Here is a 24535-nt window from a genome sequence, read left to right on the forward strand (position 1 = left end):
CTGCAGCTGAGATGGCAAGGAAAATCCCCCAGACTTTTGCAGATAGTAGCTGAGCCTTCAGCACCCTGGAGAGAGATCTCTAAGGACTTCATTCTCAAACTGCCTGAAAGCGCTGGAAATAGTTATTTGGGTAATAACAGACCTGTTTTCCAAACAGGTCCATTTTATCCCCTGCCCAAAAATCCTAACAACTAAGGCATTAGCAAAAATGTTCCTGGTTCATATCTACTGCCTCCATGGAGCTCCCCAGAGGATTATTTCTGACAGGGGAGTTCAATTCACTTCAAGATTTTGGCGGGCTTTTTTGAACTTATTAGGCACCACCCAGGGGCTAAGCTCCTCCCATCACCCCCAGACAAATGGGGGGGGGGGGGTTGAACAGACTAATGGCATTCTAGAACAATATTTAAGATGTTTTATAAGGGGAGGGTGGGCCATGTGGATTCCATTGTTTGAGAGCCGGCGGAAAGATGACCCTGAGAAAGTTCCCTTATCACTTTCTCAGAGCAGCTGGTACAATAACATCTTCGCATCTGTGGATTGGCTGAATCCACATCAGACTGTTGGGAGGGGTTTCTAACTCCTTTATTCTAACTGCATGGCCTGAGGGCCCTCGAGAGCCTGCTTTCTCTTTCGCCCTATCACCTCTATTCAATAAAAGGTTCCTTCTGAAATACCAAGTTTCAAGAGTCTTTTACTTTCTTGAATAAGGGGGAGAGGCCAGGCCTTACAGTCCTCCTTTATTAAGTCTCGTCCTTCACTTTAAGCAGGAGGCTTAATAAATTAAGTAACAGAAATGTCACATGCATGCTCTCTGCATAATCTGGGCGTTTGTTAGCATGACCTGGAGGTCTTGGATCATGCAGAATCCACCAGCATTGAGTCCCTGATGACCAAAGCTCAGGTGACATGGGTGGGCCATGGCATCAGAATGGACAGCCTCGCCTATTGTTCTACAGTGCACTAGAATCCGGGAAGGTCAACCACACAAGGGCTACGAAGATACTGTGCAAGAAACATTGTGCCCTGGGACATCCAGCCAAGGGAAGCAGAAGCTGCGGCTTTTGACCTAACCCGCAGGTGAGCTCTGGGCTACGAAGCCTCCACTGGCTTTGAAGACAGGCAATATGGAAACCTGACAGAAAAGCTGTGAACGGCATCGCAGAATAACACCCCCAGTTACAAGAAGAGTAGATCTTCGGTGTCCCTGCTGCGCTAGACTGTTTCCATTGCAGAGCAACAGTATCCCTGCTGCAGAGCAACCTCCGTGTCCACAGAAGATCTGCCGCAAAGCGTGTCTCCTTTGAACCCAAAGGACTGCTGTACAGCTTAGTAGCAGAATGCATGCACTCAAATAGTGTAATTTTTGTAATTGAGACATAGCTAGAAACAGACTGGATATTAAAAATTAGCATAACTGTTATTTCATCAACAAGGACATCTTAGACACAACTAGTTTGCCACATTTTGGAGATTCAGCCATTTCAAATACTAATTTGTGCAAGTGTGGGGTTGCTCATGAAAGTGGCACTGCGCTGGCAAAGGCTGAAGTCTTCTGCCCAGAAAGGCTTTTATTAATCTGTTTTTTAAGAGTTGAGAATTATTCTTCCTGCTTCGCAGTGAGAACAGGCTGTGTCCCTTCATTCATTCTTTGGCCCTCAAGTTGCTCTTCATGAATATCTGCTTCCAGGCATTGTGTCCTCAAGAGTGTGGGGCCAAATTCCAGTTCTGCTGGTTCGCAGCATCTTGGGGGCAGACTGCCTTAAGATCGCTTTCCAACCTGCTCCTCCTGTTGAAATAGAGAGGAGGTTAAGCCTATTTAATTCATTCAGCACTTGGAATAGTGGTTTGGACAGTTATCCCTCCTCCACTGTGGAAGAGATTAGCCTCAGAACTTAAGTTCTTTAGGCTTCTACACATTTTCACAGAGAGACAAGAGGAGCCAGTTCATGTTGTGGCCTGCCGGCGGCCAGCAAAGCTGGCAGCAGAGTCAGACAGTGAGGAGATTGGGGAGAAACATGCACCAGTCCTGGGGGCTGGGGAAAGCTCAGACGAGGGCTATGCATCAGAGGCAGAGAGGGAGATAGACAGCAGTGAGGCAGAGGAACAGCTGGAGCCCGTTCCCAGTGTGTGCATACGCAGAGCTGCCAAAAGACAAGAATAACTCAGAAAACAGGGTCGACTTGGAAGCAAAGCCACACCTTAGAGATGATTGGCCCCTCCCATAGGAAACAAAAGAGGAGCAAACGGGGAGGGAGCTTTTGCAGGAAATAATTTGTTTGTTTGGTAGTTTCAACAGTGCAAAGTTCTGTTCGTAACTCTAAGAGACTCTGTGCCAAGTTTTGCCTTACTCTGTGGTTGGAAACAAGTTACGTGGCAGTTTGCCAAACAAGATAAGGTGTGTTGAGAAATATTCCTTTGAAAAACTGTTTGGACAAACCTTGCTGATTGAGAATGAAAGTAATTCACAGTCGTGTAAATAAGAAGTGGACCAATTCCTGCTTCCTGCTTTTTAAGGGAGTCTAGGTCAGAACAGTTCACTTTTGCTCCGGCTAAACCACAGCCTGAGAAATGGGAGCTCAGAGTTCCCGTGCCGAATTCTCCCCATTGGTGGGCTCTGAGGGGAGTCAAAGCCTCTCTGTAGGGAAGGCGAAGCAAAGAGGGGTGCCCTGCGAGGTCATGGAGAGTCGCAACTCTCCTGCCTAACCCAGGGTTTTTCTTTCCCTGTCAGCCACGACGAGAAGAGGCAACCTAAATATGGCTGCCATAAAGCTGGGGCAGCCAAGAAACACCTAAGACTGGTGCTGGAGCAGAGTGATTGGAGCTGGGTGAGAAGATCCCTTTTTTTGGTATTTAGCCCCTAAACTTAAAGGAAAAAAAGAAGAAAAGAGAAAAGAGACTCTTAGAATTACCTTTTTTAAAGCGGCGAACAATCATAGAGAGAAAAATCCTAGACCCGAATGAAAGGAACTGAGGGGAGAAAAGCTAAAGATCTTTTAATCACAGAAAATTGGATTTTAAATTGGATAGCCGTTGTTATGGAAAGGCATTATAAAATGCTGGAACTATTTACCTGAATCTACTTGAGTACTTAATTTTGTCTCTACAAATTGAATTATATTTGGATTAATTAATCTATCATGTTTGAAACAATGCTAAAACCTCTGTTGATGCTGCCATCTACTAGTGAATGGAATATACTACACCTCTACAAATCTAGGAAAATTCTGACAGAAGAAACGAGCAACATTCTTTTGAAGGATTGTGGTGAGACTAATTGTTCTATAATTAATCAGTTTACTATTGTGAGAATAAGAAAGACCCTTAAGTAAAGTAAAGTGACTTTTGTTGTGTGGAAACTGCCTGGACTACTTAAATGGAATTGATCAATAACCCTGAGATGTAAAGAGCTATGACTATGGAACTCTGATGAGCAAAATTGGAACTGAATATATTGTTTGTGGCCCTGACTAAAAGCAGACTTATTAAACTAGATGCTCTTTCAGGGGAAAATAAAGTGAGATTTCAAGAGATATGGTGTGGATGTTTCAAAGCTTTAGGGATACCTTCATTGCTTAGGCCTGGGGTACTTGCAGGACCATCTCCAGCCGTTCTCCCATCGTCCTGTGCGCTCTCACAGAGTGGGCCTCCTCAGGGTACCGTCAGCCAAACAATGTCGGCTGACGGCCCCCAGGAGGAGATTGTTCTTTGTGGGAGCCCCGACCCTCTGGAATGGATTACCCATCGAGCTTAGGACAGCCCCTGACCTTCTTTCCTTCTGTCGCGAGCTGAAGACATGGCTCTTCCGTCAACTTAACTGATCTGTTTGGGGGTACACTGTTATAATTTTAAATTGTTTTAATAGGGTTGCTGATTTTAATCTTTATTTCATTGTGATTTGTATTGGAAACTGTCATTTTGTAAGCCGCCTTGAGTCCCTAGGGAGAAAGGCGGCATATAAATCGCAATAATAAATAAATAAATAAATAAATACCATGACAAAGAATCACAGAGTGATAAAAGACTTAAGTGGCAAATTAGAAAGTATGATGCAGTTGGCAATGACTGAAGATCAAAGAGTCCAGGAAAAGGAGGAAGTAGTGGAAAGAATGGAGGAAAAGATAGAATAGACAAATCACCAAATAAACCAAGAGGATGAGAAATTTTTTTGAGAGATAAAAAAATGGAATTGGATAACCTGGAAGATGTTTTTGAAAGGGAGATAGGGGTATGGGAGATTTGGCAGCTTAGAGATTTGGCAGCTTAGAGATGGGAGAAATACTTAAATGGAATAATGAAGATACAGATGTTGACAGAGACAAAGATCCAAGAGAGGAGTATGGGAGGAAAGCCAAAAAACAAGAACTGAAGTATTAAAATGGACAAGAGATGACGGATAGAAAAGAATTATTTTTTCTTTCTTCTTTTTTCTAATATAATGATGGCCTGATTAAAAACTAGAAATAGAGGTAGAAATAAGAATATACACCTTTATATAAAGGACTATGCCTTAATTAAATATGTGTATTAACATTAGGATTAGTAAGTGACCTGATTAGAAGTCAGAATAGAGGTAGAAATAAGAATTAAGGGGAATATTAGCAGTTATAATTTCTATAAATTGAATATAAGTAATATTAGATGGAAAGATGAGAGGTTGAAAGATGGTATTACTATGTATGTTTAAGATCATTGACATTAGAATGGAACATTGAAATACTGAATAACTACTTTAAAATAATCAAGTATATTAATATTAGGATTATATAAGTTTGATTAATGTAACAATTGACTGTTATTATTTGTATTAACATGAGCTATACCCAGAGACACACTGTTCATGTATTGATGTTGATATGCTTAAAAATAAGAATCTGGATCGGGACTCCCTACACACAGTCACTCATGCCCTCATCACCTCCCGCCTGGACTATTGTAATGCTCTCTACATGGGGCTCCCCTTGAGGAGCACGCGGAGGCTCCAACTGGCGCAGAGTGCGGCCGTGCGGGTGGTTATGGGAGCAATATGGCGCTCCCATGTAACATCTCTCCTGCGCGAGCTGCACTGGCTCCCGGTGGTCTTCCGTGTGCGCTTCAAGGTTTTGGTTACCACCTTTAAAGCGCTTCATGGCTTAGGACCTGGTTATTTACGGGACCGCCTACTACAAATAGCCTCCCACCGGCCGGTATGCTCCCATAGAGAGGGTCTCCTCCGGGTGCTGTCAGCCAAGCAGTGTCGACTGGCGGCCCCCAGGGGGAGGGCCTTCTCTGTGGGGGCACCCACTATCTGGAACGAGCTCCCCCCGGAGATACGGAGGATCCCGGATCTGCGCACCTTCCGCCGTGCTCTTAAGACCCTCTTATTCTAGCAAGCCGGCCTGGCCTAATTTTTCTCCCCTTTCTTTTAAATTTTAAATTGAAATTTTAATTTGTTTTAAATTTATTGGGATTTTAATTGTCGTGGGCCAATATTATTTAATTTGGTTTTAAATTGTTTTTAACTTTTGTATTTCTGTATTTTATCTTGTGCCTGTTCACCGCCCTGAGTCCTTCGGAAGTAGGGCAGTATACAAATTTAATAAAACTAAACTAAACTAAGAATCCAATAAAATATAAAAAAAATAAAAATAAAAATGGAACTTTTCCACAACTGTGTATACTGTGAGCTGGTACACAGAATTTGCTTTTAAAGGCATAGTGACATATGCTAGTTGTACAGCTGCTTGAATATTTACTCTAGTGCCCCTTCCAACACTTTTGTTTCCCTCCCTCTAAAAGCCAGGCTACCTTGATAGTCTGTGCAAGTTCGGCCAGGGCTGCTTCATACTGCTGGAGGAGAGGCTGAATGGAGGTGCTCTTGACCAGCTGTGGCTGCAACTCTGGAAGGCCTGCATCCTTCAGCATCTTTAGGAACCTATACTCCTAGAGAAGGAAAGTGGGCTAACCACATGACTTCTTCACACTGTAGTAATGGTGGCCTTCTCCAGCAACCAGCAGGTTCAGTGAAGTGCATCTAGCCTCCTAAAGAGTTAGCCACTGGGTGCCCAGACCACAGGCCCTGCACTTTCATGGGCCCTTTGCTCAACCGTTCTTGAATGTACCATTGAAACATGTCACTCTTAACTGGCTTGTGATATGTGCTCCACCCCCTGACACCCAGGGGCTGCAGAACACATTCTGAGGAGGGTTTCCAGAGGGCGGGACAAGGCCACCTACCTGTTGTTTGAGGAGCAGGCTAAAAGCCAGGCCTGCCTTCCCAGCACGAGCTGTTCTGCCCACCCTAAATGCAAAAGGCGTCTGGTGAGGAGATGAACAATCCCCCACTCCGATCTTCCCCAAAATCAAAAAGGAAACTTGGAGCTTTCGGGGAGAGATCAGATTCCGACACTATTTTCAGAATGCCTCGTCCCCACATTCCTCTGAGAAAAGTACCGGTGAATGTAGGTTCTGATGAACTGAGGGGCATCGTAGCTAATGACACATTTCACACCACCAAAATCAATTCCTCGAGCCGTGGCATCTGTGCTGATTAAACTGTTCCGGAAGAAACACAGGGCAATTAATTGCTTTCCGCATGACACAAATAATTCGAACATGACCAGACTCCAGTTGTGACAACCAGTTTGGTATATTGGTGAGGGCTAGAACCAGGAGATGGTCACGCCCAACTTGGACACAAAGCCAGCTGGGAGACCTTGGGCCAGTCACTCTCTCTCACCCTTAGGAAGGAGGCAATGGCAAACCACCCCTGAAATCTTGCCAAGGAAACTGCAGAGAATGGTCCAGGCAGTCACCAGGAATCGAGGCTGACTTGAAGGCACTCAAAAAAATAATAATGTGCTAGCCAAAGCACTAATGGATAAATCTGAGTGTTAGAAATTAGAATCAAAAATATGTAGCATTAAGAACAGACTATATTGCAAAGAGAAGTTGGCAAGATTTAGCTAGCAAAACTGGTGGTGAAGAATTGTTGAAGGCCTGAAGAGGAAGCCTCCAAAGAGAAGCACCTTCCCTGGTTAGTGCCACAGCCTCTAAATCCTGATGCAAAGCGGCCCTGGTGCAGATGGGATCAGCATTTCAGAGCAGATGATGCCAAAACTCCTCCAGGAGAGACTCACAGCTGGATCTTGCCTTGCTCAAACTCCTTCAGGGTCATCTTCCTTTTGCTCGAGCTCAGCTTTGAAGAAAACTCAGCTACCTTCACTCCACCAAAGGCCTGAATTAGCAGGAAGAGTCTGAGGACAAACAGAAGTGACAGTTGGGGGAGAGGGAATTGACTGGAAGATAATGATGCTTTTGTGTAAAGATGATCAGTACAGCTGACAAAGATCCTTGCTGGAAAACCCAGGGAGCTGTCGCCAGTCAGGTCAGGCAATAGAAACCTGGGATCTAAGACCAGCTCTGCCATGCAATCTCACCTGTGCGAAGTTTCTTTACTATTGGTGAAGCACAGCACTTGGGAGAATTTCAGCCTCACCAGGAAATGCAGGAGGAACAACGGTTTCCAATTCAGGCTGCACGGGACATAATATTGCTAGAGAGAGAGAGAGAGAGAGAGAGAGAGAGGGAAAGGCAGCATTTGCCCTGGGAGTCTGGCTCGTTTGAAGCCGTCTCACTCAGGAGCAGAATATTCTGAAGAGTTTACCCAGGCCAGCCAGTAGCCACAAGGGATAAAAGTTCGGCAGTTCTGCTTCGTGTCTTTTAGGTAATAGGCTTCCAACACCTATTTCCTTATTTAATTCTTTTATGAATTACCCATTTATTTACCAACTCTTGCAACAGCTGATCAGGTATCTATTCCACCTTCAAAGCTGGAAAACAGAGGTGTCTGTTATCCCAAACCAGTCCCAGAGAAAGAGATGCTTCCAGTTCCTGTCCTATTAGATTCCTTTTGGTGGCATCCTACAGTAACTGTCTTGAGGGCAGTTATACTGACAGTGTATAATATTAAGCAAATCAACATATTTTCCTGGGCAAAGACTCCTCTTCCGAGGGCACAAAGGACATGAACAAGATCCAGAGAAGGGACACTTACTGAGAGTCCCTCGGGGAGAATGTACTTTTCGCTGACACGTGGCTGAGAGCCAAGCACATTGCTCCCTTTCCCAGACTGAGCTGGCGTGAAGAGGCAAGGCTGGTAGAGACCCAACCATTGCAGCTTCTCGGGGTTCTGCGTCAGAGTGGCTGAGAAGAGGAGCCTCTGCAGAGGGAGCTGGGGGCAGCAAGCCCTGAAAAGGAAAACAGGGAAGGGAGAGCCTTCCTTCTGAAAAGCCAGCCGCCCTCTTGGTTAATCCACCATCCTCCAGGTTGATTCTTTGAGGCTCAGTCCCCTCTCCTCTCAAGGGGGCCTCTGTGGCAGGATGAGACCCCTGTAACTCAATGCAGACTCCCCGCAGAAATCTCTTACCTGGCTGCTGTGGAGGGATTTGGCTGCATCCTTCTGAACAGCCTGCCGGGACCAGAGCCCCCTTCAGCCCGATGCACAGCCTCTACTACTTGCTGCAGCCAATCCTGATGCATATTGTCAATCATGCGATCTGCTTCGTCAATGATCTGCACTCAGAAATAAGGGGGGGAAACCCATTCAGCCAGGTGACTCTGGTCTGGCAGGCTGGCAACCATGGTGGACATGTCTTGCCAAGAATTTAGGCTGGTCGCTCATTCTTGTGGGGAGGAAAGAGGTGCAGGATCTTTGGGGAAAAAGCTTGTGATGCATAAACTGTGATTCCAGCTATGACTGCTCTGCCGGCAAGCTCGCTGAGCTAACAAGAACCTAGCCAGCCATGTCCTCCACTCCCAATTTACAGGCCCAATCAAAGGCAAATACCAGCAAAAATATGTTGGGAGCTGCTGAACTCATGAATTTTATGGTAAAACATGAATATGCAGAAGTAAACCTGAAAACCCTTTTGCCTTGGGACACAGGAGGAATTCTGATGCTCTCACAATGGCTGCCCAAAGAGAGTTTTGATTCAGGCCCCACTTTTGGAGAGTTGCCCTCACCAGGAAACGAAGCTCTTGCAAGCTGAACTGGGGACTTTGCTGGAGATGGTCCACCAGGCGTCCTGGGGTGGCTACAACAATGTCTGCCAGACTACGAAATCCCATCAGCCTGCCCAAAAACAACAAGGCAGAAAAATTAGTAGCAGCACCCTTCGGAATGTTGCTTTGGGTCCCATCCAGATTTGATTCACCCCGGGGCTTGACTGTTTCCCCATCTCTTTCTAGGAACCAGAAAGCATTGAGCAAATAGGGAATTGACAGGACAATCAGCATGAGGTTGCACAAAATATCACATAACAGGACAATCAAGGTCAAGCCACAACATACTCAAGGTCATGTCAGGATTAAGGATTCACAAATGCAGATATACAGCAGGCTTGGACTTAGCTACTGCTCCCAGGCAAATTTCTTTTCAGGGTCAGAAAAGCTGCAGTTGACCATCCTTAATTAGGATGGTAACAAATTTTGTATCTCTTGTTTCAAAGCTAACAGGCCAAGGCAGCAAGATTAAATTAATGCACAGGCCCAGGAGAACGTGAACTTACGTTGTCTCAACAAGGGACTCTTGTTCTTTCACAAAAGATTTCTGTCCGGTAAGCTGGACAACTTTCAGCCCAGTCCCATCAGTGTAAATGTTGAATATTTTAGCCACCTATCAAAAAAGTCAATGTTGAAAGAGAGATGAACAAAGAGAACATGAACATGTGAACATCAGGAAGGGAGGGAAGGAAAACAGTAAACAGAGTGGCATTTCCTCAACTCCCATCTTTCCAATGTATCCTTAGTTAGAGGGAGGCCCAACATTAGGAATACCCAAAGGCTCTGCAGAGAGGTCACCTGGCCCCGTCTCCCATTAGGTTCCCTAGCAGCCCAAAGAGTTGCTGTTATTCTGCACACTGTGCTTGAAGGCAGAAGGCTGTGTGCCTCAAAGTCACCTGGGAGCCCAGCTTACAACTCCCCTGGGAGTTGACAGTGAAGTGGCCAAAGCAGGGACTTCGCAATAGGAGACTCTGTAGTGGGATTCTCTCCAAGGGAGGTTCCCCTGATCCTGCACAGCCTACTTTAAGAAGTAGAGGAAGACCAGCCAGGCTCTCTAGGGACAACTTGATTGCAATTTTATTTTATTTTTTTGGCTAAAAATGAATATTTGTTGCATTTATTTTCTAAAGCATTATTTGTTTTTACTGCTCTCATAGAAAATGTCTTAATGACATTGCCTAGCCTGGTAATGAAACATCTGGAAGAAGTCAACAAGCTCAGAGAGCACCAAAAACCTAACTGTTACAGCCTGAGCTCCTCATAGTCTCTTCTACTGGAGTATCAATAACAACAATGGCATCTCCCACTATGTTTGGGTCACCTGGCAGGTGGCTCTCAGGGCTCTAACAAAATACATAGCAAACATGACAAGCCACAAGTCTGTCTGCCAGTTTTATGAGGCTCTGCTGCAGATGCACTAACACAGTGTGAGCAGAAGGTTGTAGCAACTAATTCATTTTCTTGTGTTTGTCTCTTGGCCAGCTAGCCCACTCCAATATTCCTGTGTGTGGAGGGGAAAAATAGGGGCCACAAAAACCAACTCCCTTCAGATGATACCTGTTGAGCCAGCTCTTTGGTGGGCAAGACTGCCAGAGCCCGTACATGGCAGACAACGCGGTCCAACAGGGCCTGCCAACACAAAAACAGGAGATCAGAAACAGATTAGAGTTCCGTTACATCCTCCCAAATAAGTGCACAAAAATACCTCCCTTGTACAAACAGAGAAACACATGCACATAAACATACGCACACACACACTCTCTGTACAGAGAAACACACTCACACTGAAACACAGGCTGAGAGTTCCCAGAGCACTGACCACAATTATCAGTTGCTATTGTCCCTTCAGATGACCTACAACATTCCTTTCACTCTAGTTTTTCTATTTCATCTTTCAAAGGTACTTAACTCACTACAAAACTTTCAGTTTTATGGCAAGAAAATTAAATCTTTGCAACTGGACTAAATACTCAAAATGCAGAAATCCTAGAAGTTGGGATCCAGTTCTCCCTACTTCCACTGTTCACCTCTGGCATATCGTACAGACTTTGCAGCACCGGCTGTGGATCCTGGGGTGGGTGGGGACTTTGGTTCTGGATGATGCCCTGCACACCCCCAGACACAACCAGCAGTGCTTGATTCCAGCTGAAGCTCACCTGCACCACTGGAATGATGAAGGCCAATGTCTTGCCACTGCCAGTGGGGGCTGAAACACAGATGTCGCTTGGGGGGTAGCCACCCCTGCCAACTAAAGCCCCATTGGGCCCACAATCCAAGATGGCTGGAATCACCTCAGCCTGAACTAAAGAGGAGAGTGGGAAATATTAGTGGGTTACCATCCAATAGAACGCTTGAGAAGAGCTTCACACAAAACAGAAAATGGTAAAATGTCTCAAATGTCCATTGATATGAAGAAAACCTTTAAATATTTTAGGTGTTTGCCACAGGTAATAACAAAACTCAAACAAACACCTGGTTGAAGGGTCCTTGGTTGTTTCCTTGCAGACGTTTCATTGCGAAACTAGGTAACATCATCACTGTTATGGTTGCACGTGGACCCCCCAGTTCCACCCTGAGCTATAAATGTTCTCTTTTCCGATATCCAGTGGCTTTGAGCAGCACTTAGCCCCCTCTGCTCAAGTATTCCAGCAGGCCATGAATCCTTGCCTCCCTCCTCTTGTGGGTCAATCCCCTCCTGTGCTTCCAGATGAGGCAAACAAACCACTAATGTAGCAATGAAAAGAGGGAAGAGATGCCATGACAAAAGACGAGTAAACTTGGGATTTCTTCCTCCCTGTATAGTGCAACATAGTAATCCCGGGCAATTTCGAGTTTATCCTCTTCTTTATTCAATATACGTCCCTCTGTATCTTCCAATTGGTAAATGATCTTTCTCAGTCTCCTTTTTTAATTTATAAGACAGTTATCTGCCCGGTTTGTTGGCGTTTTCAAAGTAATATTGTTTTGATCATTTTATCTTGTAGGCCAATTCTTCCTGATCCAGAATATTCAATTTGTGTCTTAATATCATCCAGCTTTCTTTTGCCACCTTATCTCCTGGGTTTTGCTGCAGGTTCTTTTCTGCTTCTCCCAGTCTCTCTAGAGATTCCTTCTTCAAAGAATAGTTTTAGTTCTCCCTTAACTTTTCCAATGTATTCCTTACCCCTCAAAAATTGTGTGCTTAACCCCCATCTCTTATGTTTTTCCTGTGTAAATTTTTCCATCTTATTTCTAAAGGGTTATGGCCCGCCCATATATTAGGTGTTATTTCTGCGGATTCAATTTCCATCCCAAACTCCTACTGACCCACATCATGTCAATTCTCGACCACAATTTTTGGGGATTCAAATAGAAAGTATATTGTTTCTTGTTCGGATGAAAAGTCCGCCAAATATCTACTGGGTTTAATTCATCCGCTAGGTCGAAGAAAGTTCTTGGTAATTTATCCTTTTTTCTTTTTGTCTTTACTACTCTTATGGTCTTTATCCGAATCTACTATCCCATTGAAGTCACCAATTATACAAATGTTGCTATACTCCATTTTACTTATTTTCTCTTCTAATTTTTTATAGTATTCCCCCAGGTTTTTGTTTGGGGCATAGATGGCTACCAATAGTATTGGAAGGTTCCCTCTCTCGATCTCAATCGCTAATGTTCTCCCCTTGGTGTCGGTGTGTTTTAATTCTGCTACAATCCTTTTTTGACATATAACGCTACACCCCTCTTTTTTTCCCCCCGCTAGGGAGGTAAAGGTTTCCCCAAATTTATTATACTCTAAACATTTCCCGTCTTCTTTTTTTATATGGACCTCCTGAAGGCATATTATTAACTTCCAACCCTCCATTTCTAATTCTTTAGTACTGCCTTAGTTTTTATTTGCACGTGTGGTTCTTTGTGGTCCCAAGAAAAAAAAATTGAACAATAGCTGGCAGAGGAAGAACTGATTGGAGAGGAAGAGAGGGAAATGCTGAATAGGGAAATCACAATAGCGGAATTAAAAATGGCAATATCTAAACTTAAAAATAATAACCAGGCCCAGATGGATTCCCAGCAGAATTGGAAAAAAAGTTTGGATTTGGAGGATATACTTTTACCAAAACTATTGGAAATTTGTAATGAGGCCTTGATAGGATCCAACATTCCGGATTCGTGGAGGGAGGCATATATCACGTTATTGCAAAAAGAAGGTACCGATCCAAAACAGATAAAAAATTATAGGCCAATTTCCCTTTTAAATACAAATTACAAAATTTTTATGAGTGTAATGGCAGAAAGAATAAAGAAAATACTAAATAATTTGATACATACTGACCAAAATGGATTTCTCCCCGGAAGACAGATAAGGAATAATATAAGAGTAGTGATTGATAATCTAGAATATTATGAAGCCCATTCGGATAAGCAAATGGCACTTGTTTTCTTAGACGCTCAGAAAGCGTTTAACAATTTGAATTGGGAATTCATGGTCCAACAAATTAAAATGATGAAATTTGGAGTAAATTTTGAGAAAATGATAACAATTTATGACAAACGAAGAGCAAACATTTTATTAAATGGAGATATGACAAAAAACTTTTCAAATCAGAAAGGGGGTAAGACAAGGATGCCCGCTGTCACCACTATTGTTTATATTGGCCTTAGAAACCCTATTAAGAAGAATTAGGAATAATAATGAAATAAAAGGGTTGAAAATTAGGAAAGAAGTATACAAAGTCCAGGCATTTGCTGACGATGTAACCTTGATCATTAGGATGAAGGAACCATTAGAAATGGGACAAAAAATTTTGGAGAAATTGGGAAGGTATGGAGAAGTGTCTGGATTTAAATTAAATAAAACTAAAACTAAAATGTTGATCAAAAACATGTCGGAAGAGCAAAAGAAAGCACTAGAAGAATCCCTGGGTTTGCAAATAGTTAAGAAAATAGAGTCTAACTTGGCTTCTGTCGCTGTCAGACGGTCCCTTGGTACCGCCAGCCCCGTCGCCCGTAAAGAGCCGCCTTCACAGCTGAAAGGTGGCTCGAAAAACTCCATTTCCATAAGGAAATGTGAGATAGAGCAGGCGAGGGCAGGTAGAGCCCTCTGCGAAGTCCCCAGAGTTTTTCTTTTACTCTTGGGGACGAAGCAGGATGAGGCTCCCTATTTCCTTCGCCGCTGCTCCGGGCTTCGGGAGACCTCTGCCTTTTGCAGAGCCAGGCGACGTGACCAAGCCTCTTAACAAAAATCAACAGATGGTTTAATTAAAGAGGACGAGATTTGGACTTGGGACCCTAAATCGCAAGTATTTTTAACGATTTTACAAGCGTTTTTAAGTGAAGGAAAAAAAAAGTTTAAAATGGCGACTGCTGAGGCTTGAGAAGAAGAAGAAAGCAGAAAGCGAAAGTCCTTCGTAACAAGCTACAAAGTAGCGGAATAAACAGTGCTGGCTAGAATCTAGAAGAAAAATATCTATTTTAAGTTTCTTTTTTCTTGGAGATTTGTACTTGATCTTGTTTGGGGAGAAGTTTTCTTTCTTTAAAAAGAGTTTGTTTGTGTGGCAGGATGGCGTTAAAACTAATAAAGCCTGACAAACAAGCAGCGGGGGGGGGTGTTCCCCCATTCACAATTACGTGAACAAGTTTCGAGCTTACAGACTCAGAAGAATGGCTTTAATTTAAAAAAATTTGTCCTGGAGGAAATGGCAAGATACCACGAGACTGTGAACCAGAATTTTGAAAAATTTAGGCAGGAAATTAAAGAACTGATACAACTAAAGTATGATAATTTGCAACGAAAGATTGTAACAGTGACTAATGCTTTTTCAGAAATAGTTATATATAGATGGATATATAGATGGATACAAATATCAAGTTATTAGAGTCTAAAATGGAGGAAGTTGATGATAAGATTTATAATTTGGACAATAAAATACAAAGAATTGAAAATGATTTGATAAATATTCAAGACAATACTTTAGAAGTAAAGTCTAAAAATGAAGCTGGTCACGAGACTTACAATGCAGAAGATATAAAGCAAGGGATTGAAAAAGAAGTTACAATGATGCAATACAGGCTCACGGAATTTGCGGTTAGAATGAGAGGGTTACAGGAAAATAATAGAGATGATTTAAGAAAAATATCTGCTCAAGTTCTGGCCGGGATTTTAAAGGTTCACCCTGAGGAGGTATCTTGTAAGATTGACAAGGCCTATAGAGTAAATTCTTGGATTGCAAAGCAAAGGCAATTGCCTAGAGATGTGGTGATTTACTTTACAGATAAAGAAATAAGAAATGATATTGTGCAGAAATCCTTTAATTCTACTCTACAATTGTATGGAAGAAAGATCTGGATATATAAAGAGTTGCCGCCCAAGATGTTAAAAGATAGAAAGAAATTTGGATTTTTGGTGGCTGAGCTAAAGAAACAAAACATCTCATTCAGGTGGGACATTCCAGTTGGCATAATATTGAGATATCAAGGAGAAAGAGACAGGTTAGCTTATTGATTGTTTAGTTTAAGAAAAGGGATATTATGTTTAGATATGAATATATGTAAAAGATTTGAGTTAAGAGATATATCTATGGGGGTAGAGGAAATGGGCAGACTATGAGTTGAATCAATGTTAAATTAGGAATTATTATATAGTCTTATAGCGGAAGGTTGCTTTGAAATGTTATATTAATATACATAAAAGATTTGACTTAAGAGATATATGTATGGGGGGAGAAAAAGGATAGATTATGAGCAGAAATTGCTAAACTGGGAGATATAATAATATTATGCTAAATTAGGAGTTATATAATGTTATAGTAGAATGTTATTTTGAAATGTATAGTATAAGGGGGATATAATAATAGTATTAGAAAGAAAGGGTCAGCGTATGGGGGATGGAGCAAGAGGATGGTAAAGTATTATATAATCTGTTATGAATTTGGGTTTTATTTTGAAGAAGCCACAGGGGGAGGGGAGGGGGAGGGGGGGTTAGGGGGGGGGAAAGGGGGAAAAATTTGTATTTGAAAAACTTTTTCAATAAAAAAAAAAATATTTGGGAGTATGAATAATGGCAAGATGTTTGGCTCTAAAGGAAGACAATTACGTGCCCCTGATTAAAAGCATCAAACAAGATTTGGAAAGATGGGGAAAATTACAATTATCACTTCTAGGCAGGATAGCCTCAATAAAGATGAGCATCCTGCCTAAGCTGCTATATTTGTTCCAAACTATGCCAGTTAACCTAGACAAATTTTTTTTCTTAGAATTGAATAGCATTATCAGGAGATTTATCTGGGGAGGGAAAAAACCTAGGATCTCAATCCGAACACTATAGGATAAAAGGAATAGGGGTGGATTTGGATTCCCAGCATGGGAAGTGTACCATAAAGCAGCCAATTTGGTGTGACTAAGGGAATGGGCTACCTTGGAAAACAAAAGAATTTTGGCTTTGGAATTTTGGCACGATCTGCAGAAGGGTTGGCATGTCTACTTATGGGATAAAGGCAAAAGGACAAGGACATATTTTCACAGGCATAAAATAAGAGACACATTAATGCAGACCTGGAGAGAAATCAGGCAAAAGCAATACACGAAAGTCCCGAAATGGCTCTCCACAATGGAGGCCATAATATATCCTAATATCTTAGAAATTGGAAAAATTTCTAAGGTACAAGGTACATTTTATTTTTTTTTATTTTTTATTGAAAATTATTAAAAAATACAGAAAAAAAGTATAACAATATGGATAGAATTGCAGAGAGTAATATAATACATATAGAGTTTTAAAGTATCAATTTTCGCCTAGAGAAAGTACAAACCTCCATTAAACCAACTCATCAAAAGAAAGAAAAGTTTATCCAGAAGAAAAAAGGACATTTTAGATAGCGGTGGGAATCTCAAAACGAATGAGGCATTAAAGAAACAAGGCATCCATATTGACTGGTGGCCGTATGTATAAATTAAGTCCCGATATCAAAAAGACAAGGAGGAATTTGGTATAGAAATAGGAGCCAATGTATTTGATAAGATTTGGATGGGAACGGAAAATAAACTATTAGCCAAATTATATAATTATTTGCTCGAATATGATAGGGTAGAGGAGGTAGTCAAAGAGCAAATGATTGCATGGGCAAAAAATATCGGACATAGTATAAACCTAGACAAATGGGAAACAATTTGGAATAGTAATCTTAAATTGACAAGGGCGGTAGCGTATAAAGAAAACGAATACAAAATGCTATATGGGTGGCATTTCGCCCCTACTAGAATAACAAAAATTTACCCTAACACGAGCCCAAATTGTTGGAAATGTGGTCATGTATTGGAAAGAGAAAGGACTGCCACCGGAAGAACATGTAATTAGAAAAATATTAGAATGCGCAGAGTTGAATAAATTAACATATGTGATAAATGAAAGAGAGAACTCGGAATATTACACAGTGTGGGAAATGTGGTATAAGTGGATGGAAGTTAAAAGTAAAAAGTAAATAAGGGAGGGTGTAAATATTAATAACAATCAAGTAATCAGGGAACACCATGTATATAATTTGTATATATTTATGAACACTGCTAAACCGAAAACTATTAAATTGTATTATCATGTAATTCAATAAAAAATAAAAAAAAAAGATGAATAAACTTCCCTGGTATGCACCTGAATGAGGCTTCTTTGAAAGCCGAGCTCCACCCTTTCTTGTGATTGTTCTCAATGGAAGGGGCAAGAGAAGTCTGGGGCGGGAATTGGGCTTCTCCTCAACCTCCAAGGAGGTTGAGGGCAAGCTCTACTCTTAAGTAAGATTACAATAAAGAAACGAGAAGGAAGGACAGATGGATTGGCAGAAGGCAACTAGGGATCCTTGGTGCTCTCTGAGATTGGTTTTTTTCTTGCAGATGTTTCATTACTCATAGGTAACATCATCAGTGTTAGTAAGGAGTGGGGTTTGCTCTCAGTTGATGTTCTAGTGCAGGGATCCCCGTGGCGAAGAGGCCACGGTCGCTACCAGGCCGCATGACTGGCTGGCCAGTGCGTGTACAAGTATACACGGACAAAGCCTCCACTTGTTGCTCGCATCATCATGAGTGCCACATGGGTGCTACCATTGCCACGAGGGTGCTGTCATCACAAGTGTCATTGGGCATTACCATTACTGTGAGCCCTGTGTGGGCACTACAGTTGCCACCCCATTTGTATTGTGTGCTCGCAGCCCTATTCACACACATGCAAAAGTCCCTGCCCCTCCCTCTCCCCCCTCCAGACCGCCAACCCAGACAGGTTGGGGAACTGTTCTAGTGACTTGCTCTGTCAGTACTGGTGGGGGTGGTCTTGAAGGTTCTTTGGTTGGGCTGTTTACTGTGAGCTTGTTTGGCAACAGCCGCTGTGTGACAGGTGTGTTCGCACAAAGAGGGCTCCTTCTTCCTCATTCACAGGCAAACTGATTCATGAATCTGGATAGAAGGTTGAGGAACAAAGAGATACCAAAGAGGCATCTGTCCATATCTCAAAGATTTGTTGCACATAACATTTTATTTCTTGAATTCTATAACAAGCATGAGAAAAGTGCCCTGCATAATATCGCTCTCAAATTAAATATTAAAAGAAGGCTATATTGGCCTTAAACTGCCTTTTTACGACAGTGTAATCCCTTAATTCGGGGCAGAGTTGGGGTGATAGGATGGAGCTGAGCGTTTTCTAGCCGGATGCCCTTCCTGATGCCACGTGGTGTTCACAGCAGCTATTTTTTCTTTGTGCCCTAAGAGAGAAATACCTGCCACTAATTAGGATTGAACCCTCAACTTTCGGAATGGGAGGTGAGCGTCTTAACCTCTAGGCCACCACCCTGCTCATTACAGTGGCCTCAAATAACACTCATAAAAAATATGCTTGAAACAAAAAATATTAGTTAAGCAAAACTATTATTCCCCAAGGTTGTCTGGTAACTGCAACATTTAACATACAAAAAGTGAAAGTAGCATTTTATTACTACATCACTTCCAATATGAAAACTTGGTGAATGAACTTCAGAAATATGTAGCCAACTCTCCTCTTTATTCTGATACCTGGAAAGAGAGATGCTATTCCATTGGCTTGCAGCTTCTTCCTCAGCTTAGGGTGAATGACTGGAACATTCTGGAGAGGGACAAGGTTCTCTCTGATCTGCCTCTGGAACTGCTGTGGCTGACTGAACCACCGTAGCACAAAAGGTTGCACCTGAAAGTTAAATGCAGAGCCCTCAACTTGAGAGTCCAACAGCCCAACCTAGGCAGGAATCCCTAGAAGACGAGGATTGCTCAGCTTCTGTTCTTCTCTAACACTCAAATAATCTGCCTTAAACCAGGGACAAGGGGGCAACAGTTCTGCAAATTAAAAAGTGAGTTTTCATTAAATAGGAGTGGAAGGAGCTGCCAGGAACCATGGTGAGAAGAAGAGTTCCTCACTGAAATGGCTAGGTGTAAGTTGGGAGGGGGGGTCTTCTCCTTCTGAGGGAGCTGGTGTTTTGGACTGGCTCTGACTTTCAGAGTTTTAGATTGAAGCAGCTTTTGGGCTTTTTAACTGACTGTACCCCATCTTTCTTTTGGACCATGGCCATAGTAAAGATTTGATTTGACATTGGTTAATCATCATGTTACCTTGTGCAGATTCCTTTGATCACAAGGACCAAGGACAATCAGGCTAGAAGCTGTTCTTGGATTCGGTGTCAGCATCATCTGATCTTCTCTTGCTTGGCTCTCTTTGTCTCCAAAACCTTCCATATATTCTTCTGCTGGGGTAGCTCTACTTTCCGGATGATTCTCCAACACACTTTCAACTGTTAAAAGGGACAGACATAACACAAATAACTTGGTTTTCAAGAAACATTTTATGGAAGAAAGTGGCTTATCTTAAGGTGTGTGTTTTCAGGCAGAAAGGGGCTCTAGATACATATTTTCTAAAAGTATTAGTTTGTTTATGCAATTCCTAGAGGCACCCATCTCACATATTTGATTCTGGGCAGCTTGCAGAATAAAAGAACACAAAGACAAATAACCAAAATATAACAAGGAAAGCAATTAAAGCCATTAAAAAAAACAATTGGTGGGCAACCACACCCAAACTCACTAGCAGTATGACCATTTTGCAGCTCTGCACTACCCCTACCAGATGCTCAGGTTTTCCAGAAAGCCGGTAAGGTCAGAGTCAGTCTGACCTCAGGGGGAACGATGTTCCAGTGGGTAGGTGCCAAAGCAGAAAAGGCTTTCCTCCTGGGCCCCATCAGATGACATTCCTTCACGAACAGGTCCTGCAATATACCCTTTCTGCTGGACCTGAAGGTGGACTGTCAAGTACCCTTTTCAAAAAGTACCAAACCAAAAAGCTAAAGGAAGAACAGCACAGGTAGTCTTACTTTGTGTTGACTTGGGTTCTTGCAGTCTGTTGGTAACAGAAATATTGATACCAATGAGGTGCTTGCATTAACAGCCACACAATGCAAGCAAGAAGGGAAGAAAATAATTCACCGAACACATCAAAACAGATTGTGTAGATTGTGCTAAGAAAAGTAAAATTTGCGACTCACAAAGTTTGTTGCATATTGTTTAGGGAAGCTGCGACTATGGAATAAGTGCTCTGCTCAATGGTCTGAAAAATAACTCTAAATATTAATAGTCCTTCATAGTATCCAAACGAAACCTGCCTGAGTAAAGCTCCCAGAAGGACCCAGCCAAAATCAAAATTTGTTTTACCTTGAACTGCTTCTGTCTTTCTTTCAGGTGTTCTGGAATTCCCACCATTCTTCTTACTTTTGCTTGAGTCATTTTCTTTCTCGGGCAAACTTTCTGCCCCACAAGTATGTTGTCTTGGGTCCTTTTCTCTGTGACTTTGGTCTGAAAGAGATTCCTGACTTACTTTCTTCTTTTTGCTTGTTTGCTTTAATTCCTCGTTGGTTTCTTCTTCAAGGGTTCCAGGCACCAATCTCTTTTGTTGCCCAGAAGTGGGCCAGTTCTGCTCCTGTTTTTGCAGCTGTCGAGTCTTTGCTTGCTCCTGCAGCCGATGTAAGAGCAACTGGGACTTACATTCTGGATTATCCTCTTCATCACTAACGTACCTGGGGATTTCCCGAGGAAAGTTATTTTAACACATACACCAGATATTCATCCTTGGTGGTTTGATGGGAGGAAAAACAAAGTATCCTTAATGTTCAGTTGGATATTCAGCTTTTTAACTACATTACCTCAGTTTTCATGTTTGCTTTTGCTTTAGAGCAGCATATGCTACTTTTAAGGCTACTGATTTCAAGCAAAAAGAATTTTCTGAGGCAGAATCTCAAGTGAAGAGTTTCCTTGTTTTATTAGTTATTACATAGTTATGCAGTGATGCTCAGAATGTTCAATGGTTAAAGGAAACAAGGCTGCCAAAAGCCAGGGTGACTAGAAACCATCAAAGCCAATGCCAGCCAGAGCATAAAACAACTGAAAGAAGCTGTACAAGATCAAAAAATGTGGAGTTGGCCCACAGAAATCAGAGACTCAGACATAATTAAAAAAACATATAATTATATTGATTAGTATATTTGTTTTTCCAAACTGGCATTTTAATTTTTGACCATTTATAGTTTAAGCATTTTGAGAACTTTTTGAAAGGCTGGTAAAACTTCATGCCAAGTAGAACTTTATTGATCGTCAGCATTTTGAATTGAACCCAGAAGCAAATTGATAGCTAATGCAGGATCCGCGATTAGATTGAAGTGTGCACATGAATAGCAGCACATTTTGCACCCCTTCCAGTTGTTTTCCAAATGCAACCCAATGCAGAATGTATTATAGTTATCCAACATGAGGTGACCAGGGCAGTATAGGGTCTCCTGGTCCAGGAATGGGCACAGCTAGAACAGAATGGTACTCTGCCCCAGGCAGAGGTCCCTTCCAACCCTATTATTTTATGTTCTATGATAGAACCTGAAAGCAAAGGCCCTCCTAGCCGTGACTGCCCCCTGCTCTCCGAGCAAGTAATGAGTTTAAAATAAAAAATTAAATTAAAATTAAAAATTGGGAGAAAAAAGACAAGCAATTGTATCAATAACCAAAGGATGTTGAACCACAGGTCTCATCATCCCCAATTTTGGTGATGAGGATTGGAATTCTTTTATCCCTGAGGGAGGTGGTTATCTGAAGCTTTGTAACCCTGGGAGAAGTGTTTGTGCAAGACCGAAGCCATTACTTATGACATGTAATCACAGCTGCCATTTCTTTAGCTGGTGTTGGCCTTCATTTGCACCTAGAATGTGGTCATGCAAGGGGGCATTACATGTGCAGATCCCAGCAGTGTGGCCTTTTGCAATTGAAGGGAATGTTCAATTGGGAACGTTGCAGCTCTTATCAGAGATAAGAGAGATTTCATCAACGCTTGGCACACAGGTGCGATAGCACTTTAAAAACCCCGTTAGAGACGTTATTATATAGAACATCTGAATATTCCTATTCTTCTGCCAATCACTTCTTCCGTTAATGAACAGCTTTTGTTTTTAAGGCTCGCCTTAACTCACTCGCTTAATGACTTTCTCTGTGACTTTGGTCTGAAAGTTCGGGCTTTTGCTTACCCCGTTCGCAACACCCAGCCACCCCCTAATTGGCCAGGGCATTCCGGAGATTTTGAAAGCGTTGCTCGTTTCTTGATTTTTTTCGAGCCGGGCACAAACAATGCGCCGTTTTGGTTTGTTTCCGACCTTCAGCGATTGAAACCTTTAAACTCGCGCGCGAGCGATGTTGAATGCCGCACGTCCGAGCCTCTGACGGGGTTTTTGTTTCCACGCTGATTTCGACCACCAAGTAAAGGCAGCGCCATCGGTTGCCGCCCCCTCAGAGGACCCAGACCGTTTGACCGACACCCGCTCCGGAAGCCCCGCCGCCTTCCTCCCACGCGGGCCGGTTCGGTCAGCCAGCCCGCCCTAACCACGCGGCCTCACCTGCGAACCGCGAAGAGCGCCATGTCTGCCGGCGGCGCGTCCCGATGACGTCAGAAGGCGCCCAGGCCCCCGCCCCCTCCGCTCGCGAAAAGACACAGCCAGAGGCGAAGCGACTGTTCGAAGCCTTTATTGCCCCGCCCCGCCCCGCCCCGCCCCGCCCCAGCAGCCGCTAAGCGAAGGTGGAGCCGTTCCATCCCACGTTGGCCGGGGCCATGTCATAGAAGTTGATGTACACCCTGCGGGAGAGAAGCGGGAACGAATGAGAGGGGGAGACGGAGGGAGCTCCGCCCACCGCCCCGCCCACCGCCCCATACCTGTCGGCGGGCACACGCAGGCGCTTGGCCAGGAGCGCGCTCAGCATGGCGCTGTAGGCCTTGTTCTGCGGCGCGCTGATTTTGCCGATGCTGTGGAGGCTGCAGATGGCGCAGGGCGCGCTGGAACCCCCGAAGGACATCACCTGGTCCGGGTTCACCTGCACTGAGACATACTGCGGGGGGGAGGAGAGAGAGAGAGAGAGAGATGGCGGGGCTCGCCCCGCGCCCCCAAAGTGCCCCCGGCCGCCCGGCCCTCACCTGCGCCGGCTTGCCCGTGGCCTTGGCCAGCTCCTCGGTGAGCTCGGCCAGCAGCCCCTCGGGCAGCGCGTCCCGCGAGACGTTGGTGGAGACCACGAAAGCCGGCATGGCTGGAGGAGGAAGAAGCGTCGGCGGAGCTGATGCTGGAAGCTGCCGCTGCTGTTGCTGCGCTGGCCACGACCCCGGAGCCGCCGCCGCCTCCTCCCCGATTAGCCCCTCCTCCGATGGGTGGAGCTGCGTCCCCCCCCCCCCGCCGCACCTCCCCTCGTTAGGCGGGAAGAGGCCCTGAGGGACAATTGAGAATTTCCACAGGCGTCCCTCCCGAGGGAAAAGTTCTTCCAGAAGGGTTGAGAAGGGGAAGATGAGAAGGAAGCCCAGTCTTGGGAATCCCCTTCCCCATATTCATAGGGAATATGGGGAAGGGGAACTGAAGGGAGATGAAAGATTTGGTACAGGAGAGCCTTGCTTCCTTCCTAGAGCTGGGAGTGGGCGACTGCCTAAAAAGCCTCCCATCTGGCTATGTGTGCCGGGCAGGACTCAAACTCACTGTCTTCTGGTTGATGCTTCAATTGCTACACCAAAATTGGGCTCCCGGCTGTAAATAATGCAGCGCTCTAAAATCCCTCCAGACGCTGCTGGGTCTCCACAGCTGTAGAGGCTCTTGGATGCCTTGCACATCTGGGTTGGGACCTGCCCCAGGGACTTCTGCCCAATTCCCCCGCTGAAAACCAGGGGTTCCCTATTGGCAGCTTCCTCAGAGGTTTTAGGTAGAGCTCATCCCTCTGGCCTGCCTTCCTTTCTCCCAGAGGAGCCCCACAACAATTCTCTCCCTGAAGAGAAACTGACTGCTGTGCCACAAAATTATCTCACCTTTCCAACTTCTCTGCAGGTCCTACAGCAGACTTTTGCACTCCTGTCCATTGGCTAGACCAGCAATGTGTCACATGGTGGGGCTCCAGTCCCCAAGGCCTCCATACCTCACTGTGGGGCTGCTGACTCAACATTTTGACATTA

At 43.7% G+C, this 24535-nt stretch overlaps 2 protein-coding genes across 3 annotated transcripts; both read right to left on the bottom strand.

Annotated features, from left to right (window-relative positions):
• Positions 1 to 1401: 1401 nt before the first annotated feature.
• On the bottom strand, positions 1402 to 23074 carry DDX51 (DEAD-box helicase 51). 2 transcript variants are annotated; one of them, XM_034438553.3, is made up of 16 exons: positions 22950 to 23074; positions 20731 to 21092; positions 19639 to 19817; positions 19069 to 19219; positions 11199 to 11344; positions 10600 to 10671; positions 9549 to 9655; positions 9004 to 9112; positions 8408 to 8553; positions 8036 to 8228; positions 7419 to 7534; positions 7119 to 7235; positions 6433 to 6534; positions 6217 to 6280; positions 5788 to 5922; positions 1402 to 1789 (listed from the first exon to the last, which is right to left on the bottom strand). In XM_034438553.3, exons 1-16 carry the CDS (start codon positions 22970 to 22972, stop codon positions 1763 to 1765), a joined length of 2049 nt encoding a protein of 682 aa, XP_034294444.2. In that variant the 5' UTR covers positions 22973 to 23074; the 3' UTR covers positions 1402 to 1762. The 2 variants fall into 2 exon arrangements, with proteins under 2 accessions (XP_034294444.2, XP_087736771.1); XM_087880645.1 differs by lacking the exon at positions 5788 to 5922.
• Positions 23061 to 23738, bottom strand: MIF (macrophage migration inhibitory factor). Its single transcript, XM_034438591.3, has 3 exons — positions 23522 to 23738; positions 23264 to 23436; positions 23061 to 23185 (listed from the first exon to the last, which is right to left on the bottom strand). Exons 1-3 carry the CDS (start codon positions 23627 to 23629, stop codon positions 23119 to 23121), a joined length of 348 nt encoding a protein of 115 aa, XP_034294482.1. The 5' UTR covers positions 23630 to 23738; the 3' UTR covers positions 23061 to 23118.
• Between the last annotated feature and the right edge of the window lie 797 nt (positions 23739 to 24535).

The sequence above is a fragment of the Pantherophis guttatus genome, chromosome 17 (genome assembly GCF_059756535.1).
Source record: "Pantherophis guttatus breed Tessera chromosome 17, ASM5975653v1, whole genome shotgun sequence".
Lineage (NCBI taxonomy): Eukaryota > Metazoa > Chordata > Lepidosauria > Squamata > Colubridae > Pantherophis > Pantherophis guttatus.